Source organism: Rana temporaria, chromosome 2, assembly GCF_905171775.1.
Source record: "Rana temporaria chromosome 2, aRanTem1.1, whole genome shotgun sequence".
Taxonomy (NCBI): Eukaryota; Metazoa; Chordata; class Amphibia; order Anura; family Ranidae; genus Rana; species Rana temporaria.
In genome coordinates this window covers 448341413-448359654 of record NC_053490.1, presented here as the reverse complement: position 1 = coordinate 448359654, position 18242 = coordinate 448341413, and the positions used below count along the sequence as shown (strand labels likewise).

Below are 18242 nucleotides of genomic sequence, written 5' to 3'. Positions count from 1 at the left end.
CGCGGATTTGGATCCGATGGAGTGTACTCACCATAGGATCGAAATCCGCGCCGAAATCCCATCGCGATGACGTGTCGCGCCGTCGCCGCGATGATGACGCGGCGACGTGCGCGACACGGTCATATAAGGAATTCCACGCATGCATCGAATCATTACGACGCATGCGGGGGATCCATTCGGACGGATTGATCCGGTGAGTCTGTACAGACCAGCGGATCAATCTGTTGGGATGGATTCAAGCGGATAGATTTGAAAGCATGTCTTCAAATTTTTATCCACTTGAAATCCATCCCAGGGGATAAAAATCCGCAGAAACAGATCCGCTGGGTTGTACACACCAGCGGATCTATCCGCTGGAACTGATCCGCAGATCAATTCCAGCGGATAGATCCTCTCGTGTGTACGGGGCCTTAGGCCTAGTACACACAAGAGGATTTATCCGCGGATACGGTCCACCGGACCGTATCCGCGGATAAATCCTCTCGAGGATTTCCACAGATTTGGATCCGATGGAGTGTACTCACCATCGGATCGAAATCCGCGCCGAAATCCCCTCGCGATGACGTGTCACGCCGTCGCCGCGATGATGACGCGGCGACGTGCGCGACGCTGTCATAAAAGGAATTCCACGCATGCGTCGAATCATTACGACGCATGCGGGGGATCCCTTCGGACGGATCGATCCGGTGAGTCTGTACAGACCACCGGATCGATCCGCGGGAGCCAATTCAAGCGGATAGATTTGTAGACATGTCTACAAATTTTTATCTGCTGGAATTGGGAAATTTCCACGGATAAATATCCGCAGGAATGTACACACCATAGAATCTATCCGCTGAAACCGATCCGCTGAGATTTTTCAGCGGATGGATTCTATCGTGTGTACGGGGCCTGAGTCTTCCTATGAGCAGTTGGCAGTTAGCCAACGCTGTATGCGCCCATACTGAACAACTGCTGCAAGACAGTAATGAGCCAACTGGTTAGTGAAGTAGGTTCCTGACTTTTAGTAGTCTGGATGAAAGTGTTCCTAAACCCAAAAACAAAAATGTTATATATTAAAGCTTGCCATTCCATAGATGGGGTGACTGCATTCGCTTCCTTGACTAAGGGATGTGCAGAGTACTGAGGCTCTCGTTTTCTGTAAAGTTACACAGCCAAAATCACATTCCTCAAACCCCCTTTTTCTCCCCCAGGGATTGACCAAATGACACAGCTCCGTTTTGGAGTCGAATGACAGTAGCAGCTTTTTTTATTACAACAAATGAAATACAAATCACAACATACAACATATTGCATATAATACATTTTTTACATAACCATTAAAACCCAAGAAAACAACTCAGTTTAAACCTGCCTGGCCTAAGGTCTTTGAAGGGCAATTTTTCTCAAACAACTGTTTGAACCTGTCACCCCACAAAAGGTCCCCCGCCGCATATTACGGCAGCTCAGGGACATTTACCAGTTACTTCCTACTAGATACAACCAACTTCAAACCATTGGTACCATTGTATTATTAGTAATGCCGCGTACACACGATCATTTTTGGGCATGAAAAAAAACTTTGTTTTTCAGCATGTCCAAAAAACGAAGTTTTTCCAACTTCATCATTAAAAACTACTGTACATTCCCCACACACCATCGTTTTTAAAAAATGATGAACAAAGCGCGGTGACGTACAACACGTACGACAGCACTCTAAAGGGGAAGTTCTATTTGCCTTTGGGCTGCTTTAGCTGATTCCTTGTTAGTAAAAGACAATTCACGCTTTTCTGTCTGTTACAGCGTGATGAATGTGATTACTCCATTATGAACGGTAGTTTTACCCGAACGAGCACTCCCGTCTCATAACTTGCTTCTGAGCATGCGCGGGTTTAAAACGTTGTTTTAGCCAACACACATTTTTTACAACCCGAAAAACGACATTGTTTAAAACAACGTTAAAAAATGCAGCATGTTCGAATTTCTTTTTTGTCGTTTTTCAGAACCTGAAAAATTATGTGTAGCCCACACATGATCATTTTAAATGACGTTTTTCAAAAACAATGTTTTTTTTCATGCCGAAAAATGATCGTGTGTACGCGGCATAAGGGAAGGGACACCCACACCTCCATGATGGGCCCAACCCCCCTAATTCTCCTTTATTTTATCCAACACCGCCTTCAAAGACCCCATAAACCTCCCGCTGCTGCTACGATTAACATTAAAAGGAAAGACCCCCGACATGAACAATCATGGGAAACCATAACCCATTAAGACCTGCACCACCAGGTAGAAAAAACATCCTACCTGGTATTAACATAAAAAACTCTGAAGGCAACCCCCCAAAACAAAGGGAGGGTGGGTGGGAGAAACCTTCCTGCTTCTGTGAAAAAGCTCAGACTGAACTCTGCTGGAAACTATGCCCTTCTACATGAACGGGACACCCCCCAACCTCGGGACCCACCAGTCTAAGTAAGTGGCTTAATACCTCACCCTATCCCCAACATTTTCTCCACCTCACTGCCCACCCCAGTCATGCTGGCCCTTCTCCCAGTTGCACTTTCTGATCCGGGCCATTACTTTCCTTTGCATTAATTTTTTTCTTTCCTTTACTACTAATTCTGGCAGTTTTATTTTTTACTATCTTAAGGTGTCTTAGAGTTGAAATTCTGACCACGTGTACACAATTCAACGCACAAAAATTCTACGCATGCTCGGAATAAATTCTACGCATGCTCAGAATCATTGAACTTCATTTTTCGTGGGCTCGTCGTTGTGTTGTACGTCACCGCGTTCTTGACGTTCGCAATTTCCGACAACATTTGTGTGACCGTGCGTATGCAAGACAAGTTTGAGCGAACAACCGCAGGAAAAAAATCCACGATTGTGTGTACGCGACATAATTGTGCAGGAGCTTCTTGTAATAAAGACTGGTCGCTCCTGCTCTACCTCTGTGGGCAGAATGACTGGTCTTGTCTCTGCCCCCTCCAATAGTTCTTTCCAGGTAGTCTGTAGTGGGTGTGACATTCTGGATTCTTCCTACTGCTCTTTTGTCCACACAGGCTAGGAATAGCACAGTGATGGTGTTAAGCAGGCCATACATGGTCGAATTTCAAACAAATTTTAGTTTTAAAATCAGAAATTTTGTTTTTTTTGTGATCCAACGCCACCATTGATTTTCGAAATTCAGCCAACCAAGCCTTCAATTTCATCTCATGTTGCTACAGAAAATAATTTGTGTGACTGTGAGGCCCCGTACACACGACCAGTTTCCTCGGCAGAATTCAGCTTCCGACCGAGTTTCTGGCTGAATTCTGCCGAGAAACCCGGCCGTGTGTACACTTTCGGCCGAGGAAGCCGACGAGGACCTCGGCGAGGAAATAGAGAACATGTTCTCTATTTCCTCGTTGTTCTATGGGAGCTCTCGGCCCGCCGAGCTCCTCGGCGGCTTCAGGGCTGAACTGGCCGAGGAACTCGATGTGTTTGGCACGTCGAGTTCCTCGGCCGTGTGTACGGGGCCTGAATCTTCTTTTCTTTCCAGGAGTTTTCTTTTCTTCCACATTGCTTTTTCTATTACATTTCTCGCACGATTCCCCCATCATTGATTAGAAAATCGTTTGTTTTTCAAAACATTTCCAACATGTCCGATTACTCAAATTAGATTGCCGCACAAAAATTGGCTGTTATTGCAGCCCACTAATGGTGTGAAATTTGAACGAAAATTCTTAGATATGATTTTCTAAAGATTTTTTTTTTTCGAAATTCGACCCCTGTATGGGCGGCATTACTGACACTTTTACAAAAGTAATTACTGGGTTTGCATTTGGTGTACACAAAGTGGATTTACAGTATATGCTTAGTGGCTATTGAGAAATGGAAAGCGAACATTCTGCATTTTAAAACTTTTTTCTATTGTAAACCAGAATAAAAGAAATGAGACAGAAGCAATAAAAATTGTAAAAGACATAACGGTAATTGTAAAAGTATTTCAGTTATGCACGTGGAATAGACAACTGCACATCTTAAACCATAGGAAAATATATTACTGCCAATGCAATACCATTTTGTTCAACCTTGATTCAGTGTTTAAATCCTGTATATTGTGCACTACAAAGAATCCGAGATATTTAAAAATGTTAAATGTAAAACTGAGCCACTTGAAATAAACATGGTTCCATTATCTTTTCTATTTCATTAAAAATATACACAAAGGAGTGTCAGAAAGCCTTGGAGAAAGAAGTTCATGCTTTTATCAGGATAGTTTTTTTGCTTGAATGAGAGAATTCAGTTAAAATTTGAACTTCAGGAATCATTTGAAAACCTTTGGGCTAGTAGCTGGTTACCTTTGTCATTTGCCAGTTTGCTTTTTATTTTATTCTTACTGTAACAAAACTGGGCTTTTAGTTGCAGGTACCACTGATCAAATTGTGTCTCCATGACTGTTTGGCCTGCCTGTGATGGTACTGGAGCCTTACGATTTGTAAATGTTAACAAAACACCAGTGCTGGTAAATATTACACCTGCAAGGCTGATGTCAAACGTGGTACAGACCCCACCCATGGTGCCGTAAGAATGAGGCCTCGTACACATGGACGGACTGTCCGCAGGACCGTTTTCAGCGGACATGTCCGCCCGGAGATTTCTGTCTGATGGTTGTACACACCATCAGACAGAAATCCGCGTGTACATGATCCGCGGTGACGTATCCGCGCCGTCGCCGCGACGATTACGCGGTGACGTGTGTGGTCCTGGAAGGTCAATGCTTCCACGCATGCGTTGAATCACTTCGACGCATGCGAGGGATGGCGGCCGAGCGGACATGTACGGTGAGTCTGTACAGACGACCGAACATGTCCGACGGACAGGCTTCCAGCTGGAAACCTGTCTGGTCGGCCGTACACACGACCGAACATGTCTGTGGAAACTGGTCCGCGGACCAGTTTCAGCAGACATGTTCGGTCGTGTGTACGGGGCCTCAAACACTGAATTTACACACGGCACAAATGCAAAATAAATAAATAAAAACCAGACAGCAGTTCTAACCATTCTCCACTTTTACTAAAATTATATTTTTTATAACTGTTTGTGTTGTACAAATGTTCCCCCACATCCTGTACCAGGGGCATTGCTAGCTCTGCAAAAGATCTGGGGCTAGAGCCCATAGCAGCGGTCACCAACCTTTTTGAAGAGGACTGGCTGTGAGGGTGGAAGAGCGGTGATGTGCTTCTCTCCTCTCATCCTCTTCTCTCATGCAGCCCGCTCGTCCACCGCTGGTTGGGCAGGGACCCCGTGGCAAGAGACTCTGGGCTATGGGCCCCAGATTCAGGGCTATAGCCCCAATAGCCACCCCCTAGCGATGCCACTGTCCTGTACCCACTATTAAGACACATAAATATTTTTAATTCAATTAAACTGCCCAACCTCCTTAATAATTGGAATGCCTCTTTTTTTTTAATCAATTACTTTTTATTTTGTTTTTTAATGTTTATAAAATTTACAAAACAACAATAAAAAATAAAATAAAAAGGAAACAAAACAAATATGCTCCATAGACATATTTCACCAATGGAATCCCCCTCGTAAATGTGCAAATCCAGCTTTTTTTTAAATAAAAAACATGTCTCTCTGCAATGGTAACCTTATCTTAGGTGCTGTCCCCCCTACACTCGTTCTTTTAAGGTCCAGCATGTGTCCACTTTCGGGCTATATGACACCAAGCCCAAGGAACCATGAGCACACATCCGTATGGTATACCATCAAGCCACCCTGGGCTTAAAAGGAGAATGCTGGAGTGAACACTTCCATGTTATTAAATGAACTATATTCGGTTGAAAATTCTGGACCAAGGTCCTTGAAAAAAAAATACTAATGCTCAATTAGATAAAAAAAAAAAAATTTTGAGTATACAACACTTTGTTTAAGGTCTTTGAGCAAGCGTGAATGCATTCAGGCATTTTACATTGACTAATTTCATTATCAGATACCAATAAGAATAGGTCCTTAGAAATTACATTTGTTTTTTTTAACAGTATTGTATATACTACATAAAACTTGGTTCTGTTCTGAATGACCAACTGACCTGTTTTTTTTTTTACAGCATACGGGATTATACCCAATTGTTGCCAAAAGTTTACGACGTATAGCTGAAGGAAAGGACCCAACAGACTGGCACATACACACATGTGGGATGGCGAACATGTTTGCCTACCATACTTTGGGTTATGAAGATCTGGATGAGCTGCAGAAAGAGCCTCAGCCTTTAATATTTGTCATTGAACTCTTGAAGGTAAATTAATTTATACAATCTACATTGGTATAAATGCTTGGTTCCCTAAATTGCTAGATTAGTGATTAGGATAGTAGCATATGCAGATAACTATTTGTATTTAAAGAGAATCTATTGTCAAAACGTATTCTCATATAATCTTTTCCACACTGTATTTCAATAATTTCTTGCCTATTCTAATCTGAACAATCTTGAAGTTTGTAAATTTACTTAAGATCCGGAAACACGTTTACTTTCTTAGCATATTCACTATGTGCTGTAGTCAGTAGGCACTGCTGTGTCAAACATTTCACAGATCTTGCCTTCTGAACTACAGAGGTGCTGAGAGGAGGAGTTTCAAGAGGTGAGCCAGTGCAAGAATCACTGCCTGCAGGCAGCAAAGTACCATGGGATATGTAGTCTTTAGAAACTCACAGCAAACAGCAGAGGAAAATCTGTAAAGCATGCAGGGAATCCAGAAAGTTGTGGAAAGAGATGGCCAGCAGACAGGCAGAACTCACGAAATAAAAGGAAATTTTAAAAGTAAACATATTGGATTGTCAAAAATAACTGTTGTTTGTAGTGTTATTATAAAATGAAAGCACATGCTGTGACCAAATAACTTCTTTACTTTTTAAATGCCTTTTGAGAACATAAACATCTACATTTATTTTAGTGTAAAAAAACATATTCAAAATGTAAACTTAGTTGGCAATTGCTACTTTTGCAAATGTTGACAATCATTGAGAAAATATTGCCCCTGACCCCATCAGAGTAGATGGGGTTACAGTAAATGGCTCTAGTCTGAAAATGATTTTCCATTTTCGTATAAAATGTTGCTTAATGTAGGTTGGATTGGCAGTACAATTTTTTTTTTTTAATAAAGCTCAATTTAGTTAGATAGACCTGTCTGTCAAGTTTTATTGCTTTACTTGACCCCATTCGGGAGATGTCACCATACTTTCTATCCCTGTAAAAGCAGGACAAGAAATAAGAGGAAAAGTTGTCACTGCAGACAGCAAAGCAAAGACAGGCAGAAGTGGTAACCTTACCTCGTTTTACAAACAAAAGTGTTTTATTACAATCTTTGTCTCACCAGAGAGATTTCCCATCTCACTTGTTGAGACAAAAAAAAAAAAAAAATCCAAATTGCGACAGACTAAAACTTAAAAATAAACCTTGAACTTGGAGTTTAAACAACGTGGCCGAATGGGATTTGTTTAAAATGTATTTTAAATAAATAAATAAATAAATATATATATATATATATATATATATATATATATATATATATATATATATATATATATATATATATATATGGGTTTTGGGCACTGTTGGCTGTAAAAACACCCAATGCGTGATTCGTATACATACAGCTCAACTGTGCTGCTGTCACATAGCATAGAATTGAATGCTGGAGAAATTAAAAACAACAACAAAAGCTGACAGTGCCCAGGGGCTGGGGTGATCAATGTTTAACAGTAATAGTAATGACCCACAGAGAGCATCTGATGTACTCGTTGATGATTTTTTCCACAAATAAAGGTTTAAACAGTGTGTATTCCATTAAACATTGATAGTAACATTACCATGATGACTTTAGGCTGGCTAGGGCACTGATGGATCACTGTGTCCTTAAAGGGTCACTAAAGGAAAACACATTTTTTGCTGAAATGACTGTTTACAGGGTATAGAGACATAATAGTTAACTGATTCCTTTAAAAAATTATTAAAAATAGATAAAAAACAATCATATAATGTGCCTGCAGTTTAGTTTTGTTTTTGTTGTTGTTTCCTGGTTCTCTGATGTACAGAGCCAATAGATGGCAGTGAAGGTTTTGCAAAACGAAGCTGGATTGGTGCTGAGGGGTTTTAATCACACCTCCTTGATTAGTCACCACAGTGATAAATCTCCCAGTACTGTGGTGATCAGGAAACAGACAACCAGGAAGTGTCCAGAACAGAGAGGAATTACAGCAACATCAGAGCAAAAATGAACAATGAGGACATGAAACCATGACTGCAGTAAGGTAAAGGAAGCTATTTAGCTAAAAAAAAAATCCTTTAGTGACCCTTTAATGGAGAAATCCTGAGCTGGGAGCCAACCAGTCATAAGTTGTACCAAGCAGGCTTAGAATCCATGCCGGCCCACAGGCGTGTGGATGGCATCACTGGAGCCCTGGGCGCAGGCACGGTACACAGAGGGGAGTGCTGACGTGGACTGTGTGTGTGGGAGGTGTTGCTGGAGCCCTTGGCAGACACAGTAACTGGAAGAGGAAGAAGCCATGGACCAAAAAGTTACATTTTGGTCTCATCTGACAAGAGCACCTTCTTCCACATGTTTGCTGTGTCCCCACATGGCTTCTCACAAACTACAAACGAGACTTCTTATGGTTTTTTTTTAACAATGGCTTTCTTCTTGACACTCTTCCATAAAGGCCAGATTTGTGGAGTGCATGACTAATAGTTGTCCTGTGGACAGATTCTCCCACCTGAGCTGTGGATCTCTTCAGCTCTTCCAGAGTTACCATGGACCTCTTGGCTGCTTTGCTGATTAATGCTCTCTTTGCCCAGTCTGTCAGTTTAGGTGGACGGCCATGTCTTGGTAGGTTTGCAGTTGTGCAATACTCTTTGCATTTTCCGATGATGGATTGAACAGTGCTCTGTGAGATGTTCAAAGCTTGGGATATTTTTTTATAATCTAACCTTGCTTTAAATTTCTCCTCAACTTTATCCCTGACCTGTCTGGTGTGTTCCTTGGCTTTCATGATGCTGTTTGTTCACTAAGGTTTGCTAACAAACCTTCTGAGGTCTTCATAGAACAGCTGTATTTATACTGAGATTAAATTACACACAGGTGGACTGCACCCTGAGGACCTGCATCTCCCTTGTCCCAATCCTGCACTCAGTGGGAGTTTCTCAGAAGATCAGATCTGTTGGAGCCGTTGGGGAACAAGCTGTCACTTGTAAACACAGAAGTCAGAAGACTTGGGGGCCAGTCAAGTGTGCTGCATGCAAATGTAGTGACGGGGAACATGCTGATAGGAGGAAAGTGCACAGTGAGCACAGCTGATGACTTTTCAGTGTGTGCCTGTTCCTCCATTGCCCAAACAGCAGGCTATTTCTAAAAAGGATGAGAAAGTGGCTGTGCTGTCTGACAGAGCTATATGAACCACAAAACCTGGCTGAACAGAATTAGAAATGCTTTTTTAGGTAATACTGTTCACATGTTCAAGAGTGAATTTAGTCGTTTGCCTGGAGTTGAACAAATAAAGTGAGCAGCTACAAATAATATAGCTGCTGACTTTTAAACATCAGGTATATATCAGTGTCTAGGGTCCAGCGCTGTCTTCCTGCAGCCAGTTCGGGTCCCAAAGGGCCTCAATTTAGGACATGGGAGCCGACTGTGACTTCCGAAGGATCCATTGCTCCCCCCCCCCTCACTGTGCATACACAAGATCTCTTGGTGCTGTGTGGCTAGTCCTGAAGCCTCCTGGAACTTGTGACATGTCCCAGGAGCCTACAGGTAGGGGGCATGATCAGGGGACATGCCTAAGTGCACATCATTCTCACCCAGGCAAAACTTAGAAAGTAGGTACCTATGAAAACCATGCCAGCCCCCCCCCCCTAAAAAAAAACAGCTGTAAAATGTATTAGGGATTGGGGTGGGGAGTTGGATAAGCAAAGTGTCACGTACCTGGTCGGAGGCCGAAGTGCTGAGAGGGCTTCCCTTGCGGCTACGTGTAGAGCGCCCCTGAAGGTGGTAACAGGGAGTGCTTTGCTCAGAGGAGCAGGCAGAAGCAAGGTCACTGGAACAAGCAAAGGGTCAAAGCCAGGAATGGAGACAAGACAGGTCAAAGGCAAACCGGGTCGGTAACAGGAAATCCAATAGTAAAAAAAAACCGGAGCACACGGGGTGGGGGACTTAAAGATCATCCAGCAACTAATGGCTCATACTGCTGGCTTTAAATAGTCCACTGGGCGCCAGAATCTGCACGCATTGCGTGCACACTGGCACATGGATCCTCGTGGCCGTTTGTGCCTCATGTGCCTCATGTGTGCTCATGGCGAATTTCTATGTGCTAATCTTTAATTCTGCTGGACATTTGCAGGTGTGCCAATCCTTCTAAGAACCGTTCTCTGAAAAAAGCTTTCACTTTTGTGGGAAAGTCCCACTTTAAGTGCCCACCCTACCTAATCCTTCATCTACAACTAAATATTACATGATAACCCTTTGAGAATAGCAATAAATACAGTGCATGCATACAGTATATTGTACATATCCACACATACATACACAACAATATACATTTACAGTATCATTACATAACTATAAAATGTAAGCAATATCCCCTGAAAATTATACAAATGTATTCAAAGAAATTTACATATTGAAGGAAGAAAAGGGATACTAATGCAATATTTAGATATGAAAGTAAAAACACCAAGGTACATACATTTTTTTGGGAGTTTATATAAGATGGAGTAATGGATATCTATCTATCTATCTATCTATCTATCTATCTATCTATCTATCTATCTATCTATCTATCTATCTATCTATCTATCTATCTATCTATCTATCTATCTATCTATCTCAACTGTCCTTCATTCATAAAAGACTCTTCTTGTATGGCAGGTCGAATCACCCAGCATGTATAAAAGAGAGACCTGGGCCTTAAGTAATGATGAAAAGCTGAAAGCAGTCCCAGTTCTGCATGGAGAAGGAAACCGACTGTTTAAACTTGGACGCTATGACGACGCTATCAATAAATACAGAGAAGCTGTTATTTGTCTAAAAAATATACAGACTAAGGTAATTGCATTATAATATGTGGTTGATTTGTCATCATTTTGCAGTCATTATGTTTTGCCGTGCATCCAGTACTTTAAATTCAGCTGTCTTTTGGCCAGTCACCTGACAAATAGTTTCTCCGGTGTCCCCAGTCTGTGCCTGCACTATGTGGTATGAGTGCCATCTTATGCAGCAATCTCCTTCAAGCCCAAGCCACATAAGGATGCACCCCCAGAGGAGGTTACAGTAACTAACAGTAGACTAACAGTAAGTGGGTAAATGAATGGGCATCATTCATGCGTGGCCACCAGGATCAGAGGAGAATTCATAGGGCAGCACTGCAACATAAATGGTAGGTAGAACTTTGAAAACTTTTTTTTAAAACAGGCATAGGAAAAGCATTTAAAAAAAATAAGCCTGGATCTGGATTTTAAGGGCTAGTGTACAATGTTGTATGAAATACTCTTAAGCCTCGTACACACGATCAGACTTTTCCGTAGATTTTTGTCCGAAGGGGGCGTTGGTCGTGAACTTGGTATGCACACACAAGGCAGAACATTTTCAGCCAACATTCAACACACCACGTGGTTTTTCAGCTCTTTACCGCCACCCTTTGGGCAACTTCTGCTATTGTTGGCTGATGTTTAGCATTGGTTCGGAGCATGCATGTTGTACTTTGGATATTAGTCCGATAGATTTGTGTACATACGATCAGATGATCCGACGGAACAAATGTTTTGTTGGATATTTGAGAGCATGCACAGCCAACATTTTTTGTTGGAAATTCCGACAATTGTCCGATGGAGCATACAGACGGTCCGATTGTCCGATAAAACACATCCGGCGGACCATTATTGTCGGAAAATCCGATCGTGTGTATGGGCCTTAAGGCTTGGTTTACACATGCTGTTGCCACAGCTCACAGCATAGGGCCCTGTTCACCGATTCAGGTGCCAAGTGAACCGGCTTCATTGAGAGCTGGTCACACTCTCCTGTCATGCGAATTGGATGTGGGGGGAAACCCATAACCAATTTGCATATGTGTGAACTCAGCCTGACAGTGTGTTTGCCATGCACTTGCTATGCAGTACAGACATTGACTAGTATGGGGTAATAGAACCACAAAGTAATCTCAAGTTGATGTTAAAGCGGAACTAAACTTTATCTGACCCCCAGAAACATAAAAAAAAAAAACACTACTCATTTCATGTTTAGCATTCAAAGCAAACTCACCCACCCATCCATGTCTTCATGTTTTATTTTGCTGAGAAATCACTGTGAAAAACACCCCCCGGGATTTCCAGCCATGGCGATCTTGAGTAAGGACAGATGATTCATGTGACATTTACTTCCTGGAATCCATCTGCTATTAGCTATTAGCCTGGAATCCATGTACTTAGATGAGGAAACATGGCCATGAAGATGGTTAAGGATATATGACATCATTTTGGCCTAGGCCAGAAGCCAGGAAGGAGCTGAAAAAATGCTCCTGACTACTGCAGAAAATGGTACATTCTTATTGACCTGAGTTTCATTCTCTGCAGCACTGATGAGGTGGCACTGGTGGGCACTGAGAGGTGGCACTGATAGGCAACACCGATGAGCAAGGATAGGCAGCACTGATAAGTACTGATGGGCACTGATAGGCAGCACTGATAGGCACTGGTAGTTGACACTGATAAGGCACTGATGGGCACTGGTTGGCAGCACTGATAGGTGTCACTGATTGGCAGCACTGAAAAGTGCCACTGGTGGGCACTGATAGATGGCAATTGTGGGCACTGATAGGTGGCACAGATCGGGACCGATGTCCCTGTAACTGAAGCCTGTTACCGCATGTTGATCGTGAGGAGAAAAAAAAGCCAATAACTGGCTTCTATTTACTTCCTGATCAGCTGTCATTGGCTGACAGCTGATCACATGGTAAAGGGCCCACTGTGATTGGCAATATACTCTGTTCTGTGATCATCCGAGTCTGAAGGAAGCCCACGCTGTAGCAGATTAATTCCTATGATTATCAGCTCCATCTAGTGGCTAAATTGCAGTATATTAGAAATATTTCTGAAAATTATACTGCATTCTAACCACTAGATTGCACTGGTGATAAAGGAATTACAGTAATCGATTACAGAAATTACAGCCACAATTTGTTGGGCATGCATGAATGTTTGTGACATTCATCCAATTAAAGTGATTGTAAAGTCTTGTTTTTTTATATATATATATAAAATAATAAAAATATTATACTTACCTGCTCTGTTGCAGTGTATTTGCACAGAGTAGCCCAGATCCTCATCTTCTCAGGTCCCTCTTCTGTGCTCCTGGCCCCTCCCTCCTGTTGAGTGCCCCCAAAGCAAGCAGCTTGCTATGAGGTAATTAAATGATCGAAGTAGCTTCACAATTCCTGGTATCCACAATTACAACAGAATGACAACTTGTCTGCAGGTAAGATTTTCTGTTCATCAAAGAAAAAAGGCATTCACTGCCGCTTACCAAATCTCTTGGATCTCAGGTAATAGAGATCAAATAGGCATGTCGGAAAACCATCAGCCAGATAGAGATCAGCATCCGAAGTTTCCAATGAAGGTGCAGATATCCCGTCCGAGCTATGCAAAACTCCTTTTTAAATGGATTTTATACATCAAATGGATATCCAAACTTGCTCACCATACCAGTATTGTTAATAGGGGCAGAAAGAGAAAGGCTTCATGGTGCAGTTCGTTTAAAAGATGTATTACTCCAAATCAGAACATAACATCAAGCTAAAAACAAAGTTCCACACAAAAAAATCAAAAAAGCACAACCACAGCACATTGCCTGACTGGCTCAAGTATGATAGCGTCTAAGATAGTGACTCCACCCAATGCATTTCCCCACATAAGGGGCCAGATTCACGAAGCAGATACGACGGTGTATCTCAGATACACCATCGTATCTCAGCTTTTTTCAGGTCCTATCTATGCGCCTGATTCATAGAACCAGTTACGCATAGATAGGGCTGAGATCCGACAGTGTTACACTGTGTTACACTGTCGGATCTTTTTTTTGAATTAAAAATGGCGCCGGGGGCGTTCCCGCTGATTTACACTGAATAATATGTAAATCAGCGAGATACGCGAAATTCACGACCGTACGCGGACCCGACGCAGTGTTCTTACGTCGTTTCCGTAGCGCGGTACCCGTCGTATACTTACCCCTGCTAAAAGCAGGGGTAAGTATTGTTAAGTATAGCCGTCGTTCCCGCGTCGAGTTTGAAATTTCCTACGTCGTTTGCGTACGCCGATTCACGAACACGCGCGTCGCAAGTCTAGCTCCCGTCGCAACCACTGACGTCCTATTGACGTCAGTGGGAGCAATGCACGCCGGGAAATTCCCCGGACGACGCATGCGTATTTAAATCGGCGCGGGAGCGCGCCTGATTTAAATATGACACTCCCCTAGCCGCGGAATTTGAATTCCGCTGGGGGATTTAGGATCCGCCGTCGCAAGTTTGGAGGTAAGTGGTTTGTGAATTAGCCACTTGCCTCCTAAACTTGCGGGAGCGGATCTTAATTCACGTAGAACGAGCGGATCTATTAGATCCGCTGCGCTACGTGAATCTGGCCCAAGGATTCTTCAGGGAAAGGAGATATCCAGACACCAAGCACCACGCCATTTAAATACCAAAAGAGGGTGTCGACCACAAGAGAGACACAGGAAACAACAAAAGGAGTAAATGCAATTGTGTCACCGGTGTGCCCCATACACAAATGCGTGAATTCGGATCCTAATAAGTAAATAATTAGAGCTCACCACATAAGGATCCGAACTGCACACCACAAAGTTAGAAATTGGCAAATATCAATATAAAAAGGTATAAAAGTTCAATATTAATATCCTGACTTTTAAAATTCAAAAAGGCTCTATCAATGAGCACATATAAAAACGCCCATTAGTAGAGTCTGAATACGACAATGTATACCAAATCATTATTATATAAGAAACAATGAATAATAAAAAATACATAAATATAAAAATGCAAAAATACAAAAAAATGATATATATGTAAAAAAACATTATTACTTAATCTCCATAAATTGGAACATGAGGAATATTTACCAGACACTAAAGGTAGAAATATTCATATATGATAATAATCCAAAATAAGGGCGTCTAATTCTTCCCTTTTAGCTTGGTCCCTTTCCTGAAAAAAATATTATTGTTTGTCTGCAGCTCCCTCTGTCCATTCAGACACGGACCTGCGGTTCAGCCCTACCCCCTCTCTCTCCTGATTGGCTAACTGACTTTGATTGCCAATGGCGCTGCTGCTGTGTCTCAGCTTATCAGGAGGGAGAATCTCATACAGCTAAGACACTCCTGGACATCGCTAGACACAGATGGGGCTGAGTTAAGTATTAAGGGGGGGGCTAGGGAGGTTGCTGCACACAGAAGGCTTTTCATCTTAATGCATAGAAGGCATTAAGATAAAAAACCTTCTGCCTTTACAACCACTTTAATGTTTTATAAATATACCACTATGGCCCAGATTCACGTATAACGGCGTAAAATTGTGTGGGCGTAACGTATCTGATTTACGTTACTCCTCCGCAACTTACACGGGCAAGTGCTGTATTCTCAAAGCACTTGCTCCGTAAGTTGCGGCGGCGTAGCGTAAATCGGCCGGCGTAAGCCCGCCTAATTCAAATTTGGATCAGGGGGGCGTGTTTTATGTAAAACTACTGTGACCCGACGTGATTGACGTTTTTGCGGAACGGTGCATTCGCCGTCCGTGGAATTTCCCATTGTGCATTGCTCCAAAGTATGCCGCAAGGACGTCATTAGTTTCGACGTGAACGTAAATGACGTCCAGCCCCATTCACGGACGACTTACGCAAACAACGTAACTTTTTCAAATTTCGACGCGGGAACGACGGCCATACTTAACATTGTTACGCCGCACTTATGCCTCATATTGCAGGGGCAACTATACGGAAAAGCCTAACGTAAACGTCGTAACTTTACTGCATCGGCCGCGCGTACGTTCGGGAATTCGCGTATCTAGCTAATTTGCATACTCGATGCAGAATTCGACGGAAGCGCCACCTAGCGGTCAAAAAAAAATGCAGTTTAGATCCGACGGCGTAAGAGACTTACGCCTGTCGGATCTAATGGATACCTATGCGTAACTGATTCTAAGAATCAGGCGCATAGATACGACGGGTCAGATTAGGACTTACACCGGCGTACATGGCGCTGCGCCGTCGTAAGTCCTTTCTGAATCTGGGCCTATGTGTATAAATTTAAGGTTAAAACAGAAGTTTAAACAAATAACTAAATACACAGTTAGCATATTTAGTAAATTAAGGGGGATCCTGGCTTTTCACCATCCCAGGTGAATATGTATGGGGTACATTAGTTCACCTTGTTACTCATTCCAGAAAAAGTCAAAAAGTAAATAAAAAGTACTACATCTCCTGATGTAAATCCAATGTCAGTGATGTCGTCCAGTGATGTACATCCATATCATTGATGATTACACACTGCCCAGCCAGCTTCTCTATGTAAACATTGTAGTCAACTGCAGTGGCGGCTGGTGCTCCATTTTTTTGGGGGGGCCCAAACAAACCCCCAACCAACCCCCCCCCCCCAATGTGTCACTCACAGACAATGTGACCTGCATTTAGACAGAGGGATAGATTGGATAGGACAGATAGATAGATAGATAGATAGATAGATAGATAGATAGATAGATAGATAGATAGATAATCAGACAGATAATTAGATAGATAGATAGATAGATAGATAGATAGATAGATAGATAGATAGATAGATAGATAGATAGATAGATAATCAGACAGATAATTAGATAGATAATCAGACAGATAATTAGATAGAGATAGATAGATAGATAGATAGATAGATAGATAGATAATCAGACAGATAATTAGATAGATAGATAGATAGATAGATAGATAGATAATCAGACAGATAATTAGATAGATAATCAGACAGATAATTAGAGATAGATAGATAGATAGATAGATAGATAGATAGATAGATAATCAGACAGATAATTAGATAGATAATCAGACAGATAATTAGAGATAGATAGATAGATAGATAGATAGATAGATAGATAGATAGATAGATAGATAGATAATCAATCTATCTATCTATCTATCTATCTATCTCTAATTATCTGTCTGATTATCTATCTAATTATCTGTCTGATTATCTATCTATCTATCTATCTGTCTGATTATCTATCTATCTATCTATCTATCTATCTATCTATCTGACAGATAGATAGATAGATAGATAGATAATCAGACAGATAATTAGATAGATAATCAGACAGATAATTAGATAGATAGATAGATAGATAGATAGATAAATAATCAGACAGATAATTAGAGATAGATAGATAGATAGATAGATAGATAGATAGATAGATAGATAGATAGATAGATAATCAGACAGATAATTAGATAGATAATCAGACAGATAATTAGATAGATAGATAGATAGATAGATAGATAGATAGATAGATAGATAAATAATCAGACAGATAATTAGAGATAGATAGATAGATAGATAGATAGATAATCAGACAGATAATTAGATAGAGATAGATAGATAGATAATCAGACAGATAATTAGATAGATAGATAGATAATCAGACAGATAATTAGATAGATAGATAATCAGGCAGATAGATAGACAGATAGATAGATAGATAGATAGATAGATAGATAGATAGATAGATAGATAGATAGATAATCAGACAGATAATTAGATAGATAGATAGATAATCAGACAGATAATTAGATAGATAGATAATCAGACAGATAATTAGATAGATAGATAGATAGATAGATAGATAGATAGATAGATAGATAGATAGATAGATAATCAGACAGATAATTAGATAGATAGATAGATAATCAGACAGATAATTAGATAGATGGATAGATAGATAGATAGATAGATAGATAGATAGATAGATAGATAGATAGATAGATAGATAGATAGATAGATAGATTATCTATCTATCTAATTATATGTCTGATTATCTATCTATCTATCTATCTATCTATCTAATTATCTGTCTGATTATCTATCTATCTAATTATATGTCTGATTATCTGACAGATAATTAGATAGATAGATAGATAGATAGATAGATAGATAGATAGATAGATAGATAGATAATCAGACAGA

General features: G+C 41.1%; 1 protein-coding gene across 2 annotated transcripts in view; it reads left to right on the top strand.

Annotated features, from left to right (window-relative positions):
• The window catches only part of AIPL1 (aryl hydrocarbon receptor interacting protein like 1), a 117271-nt gene that overhangs the window by 74180 nt on the left and 24849 nt on the right, over positions 1-18242 (top strand). For both annotated transcript variants that reach the window (XM_040338474.1, XM_040338473.1), the window contains 2 exons: positions 6077-6265; positions 10887-11063. In XM_040338474.1, coding sequence (XP_040194408.1) covers positions 6077-6265; positions 10887-11063 — 366 coding nt within the window. The remainder of the gene's footprint in view (positions 1-6076; positions 6266-10886; positions 11064-18242) is intronic.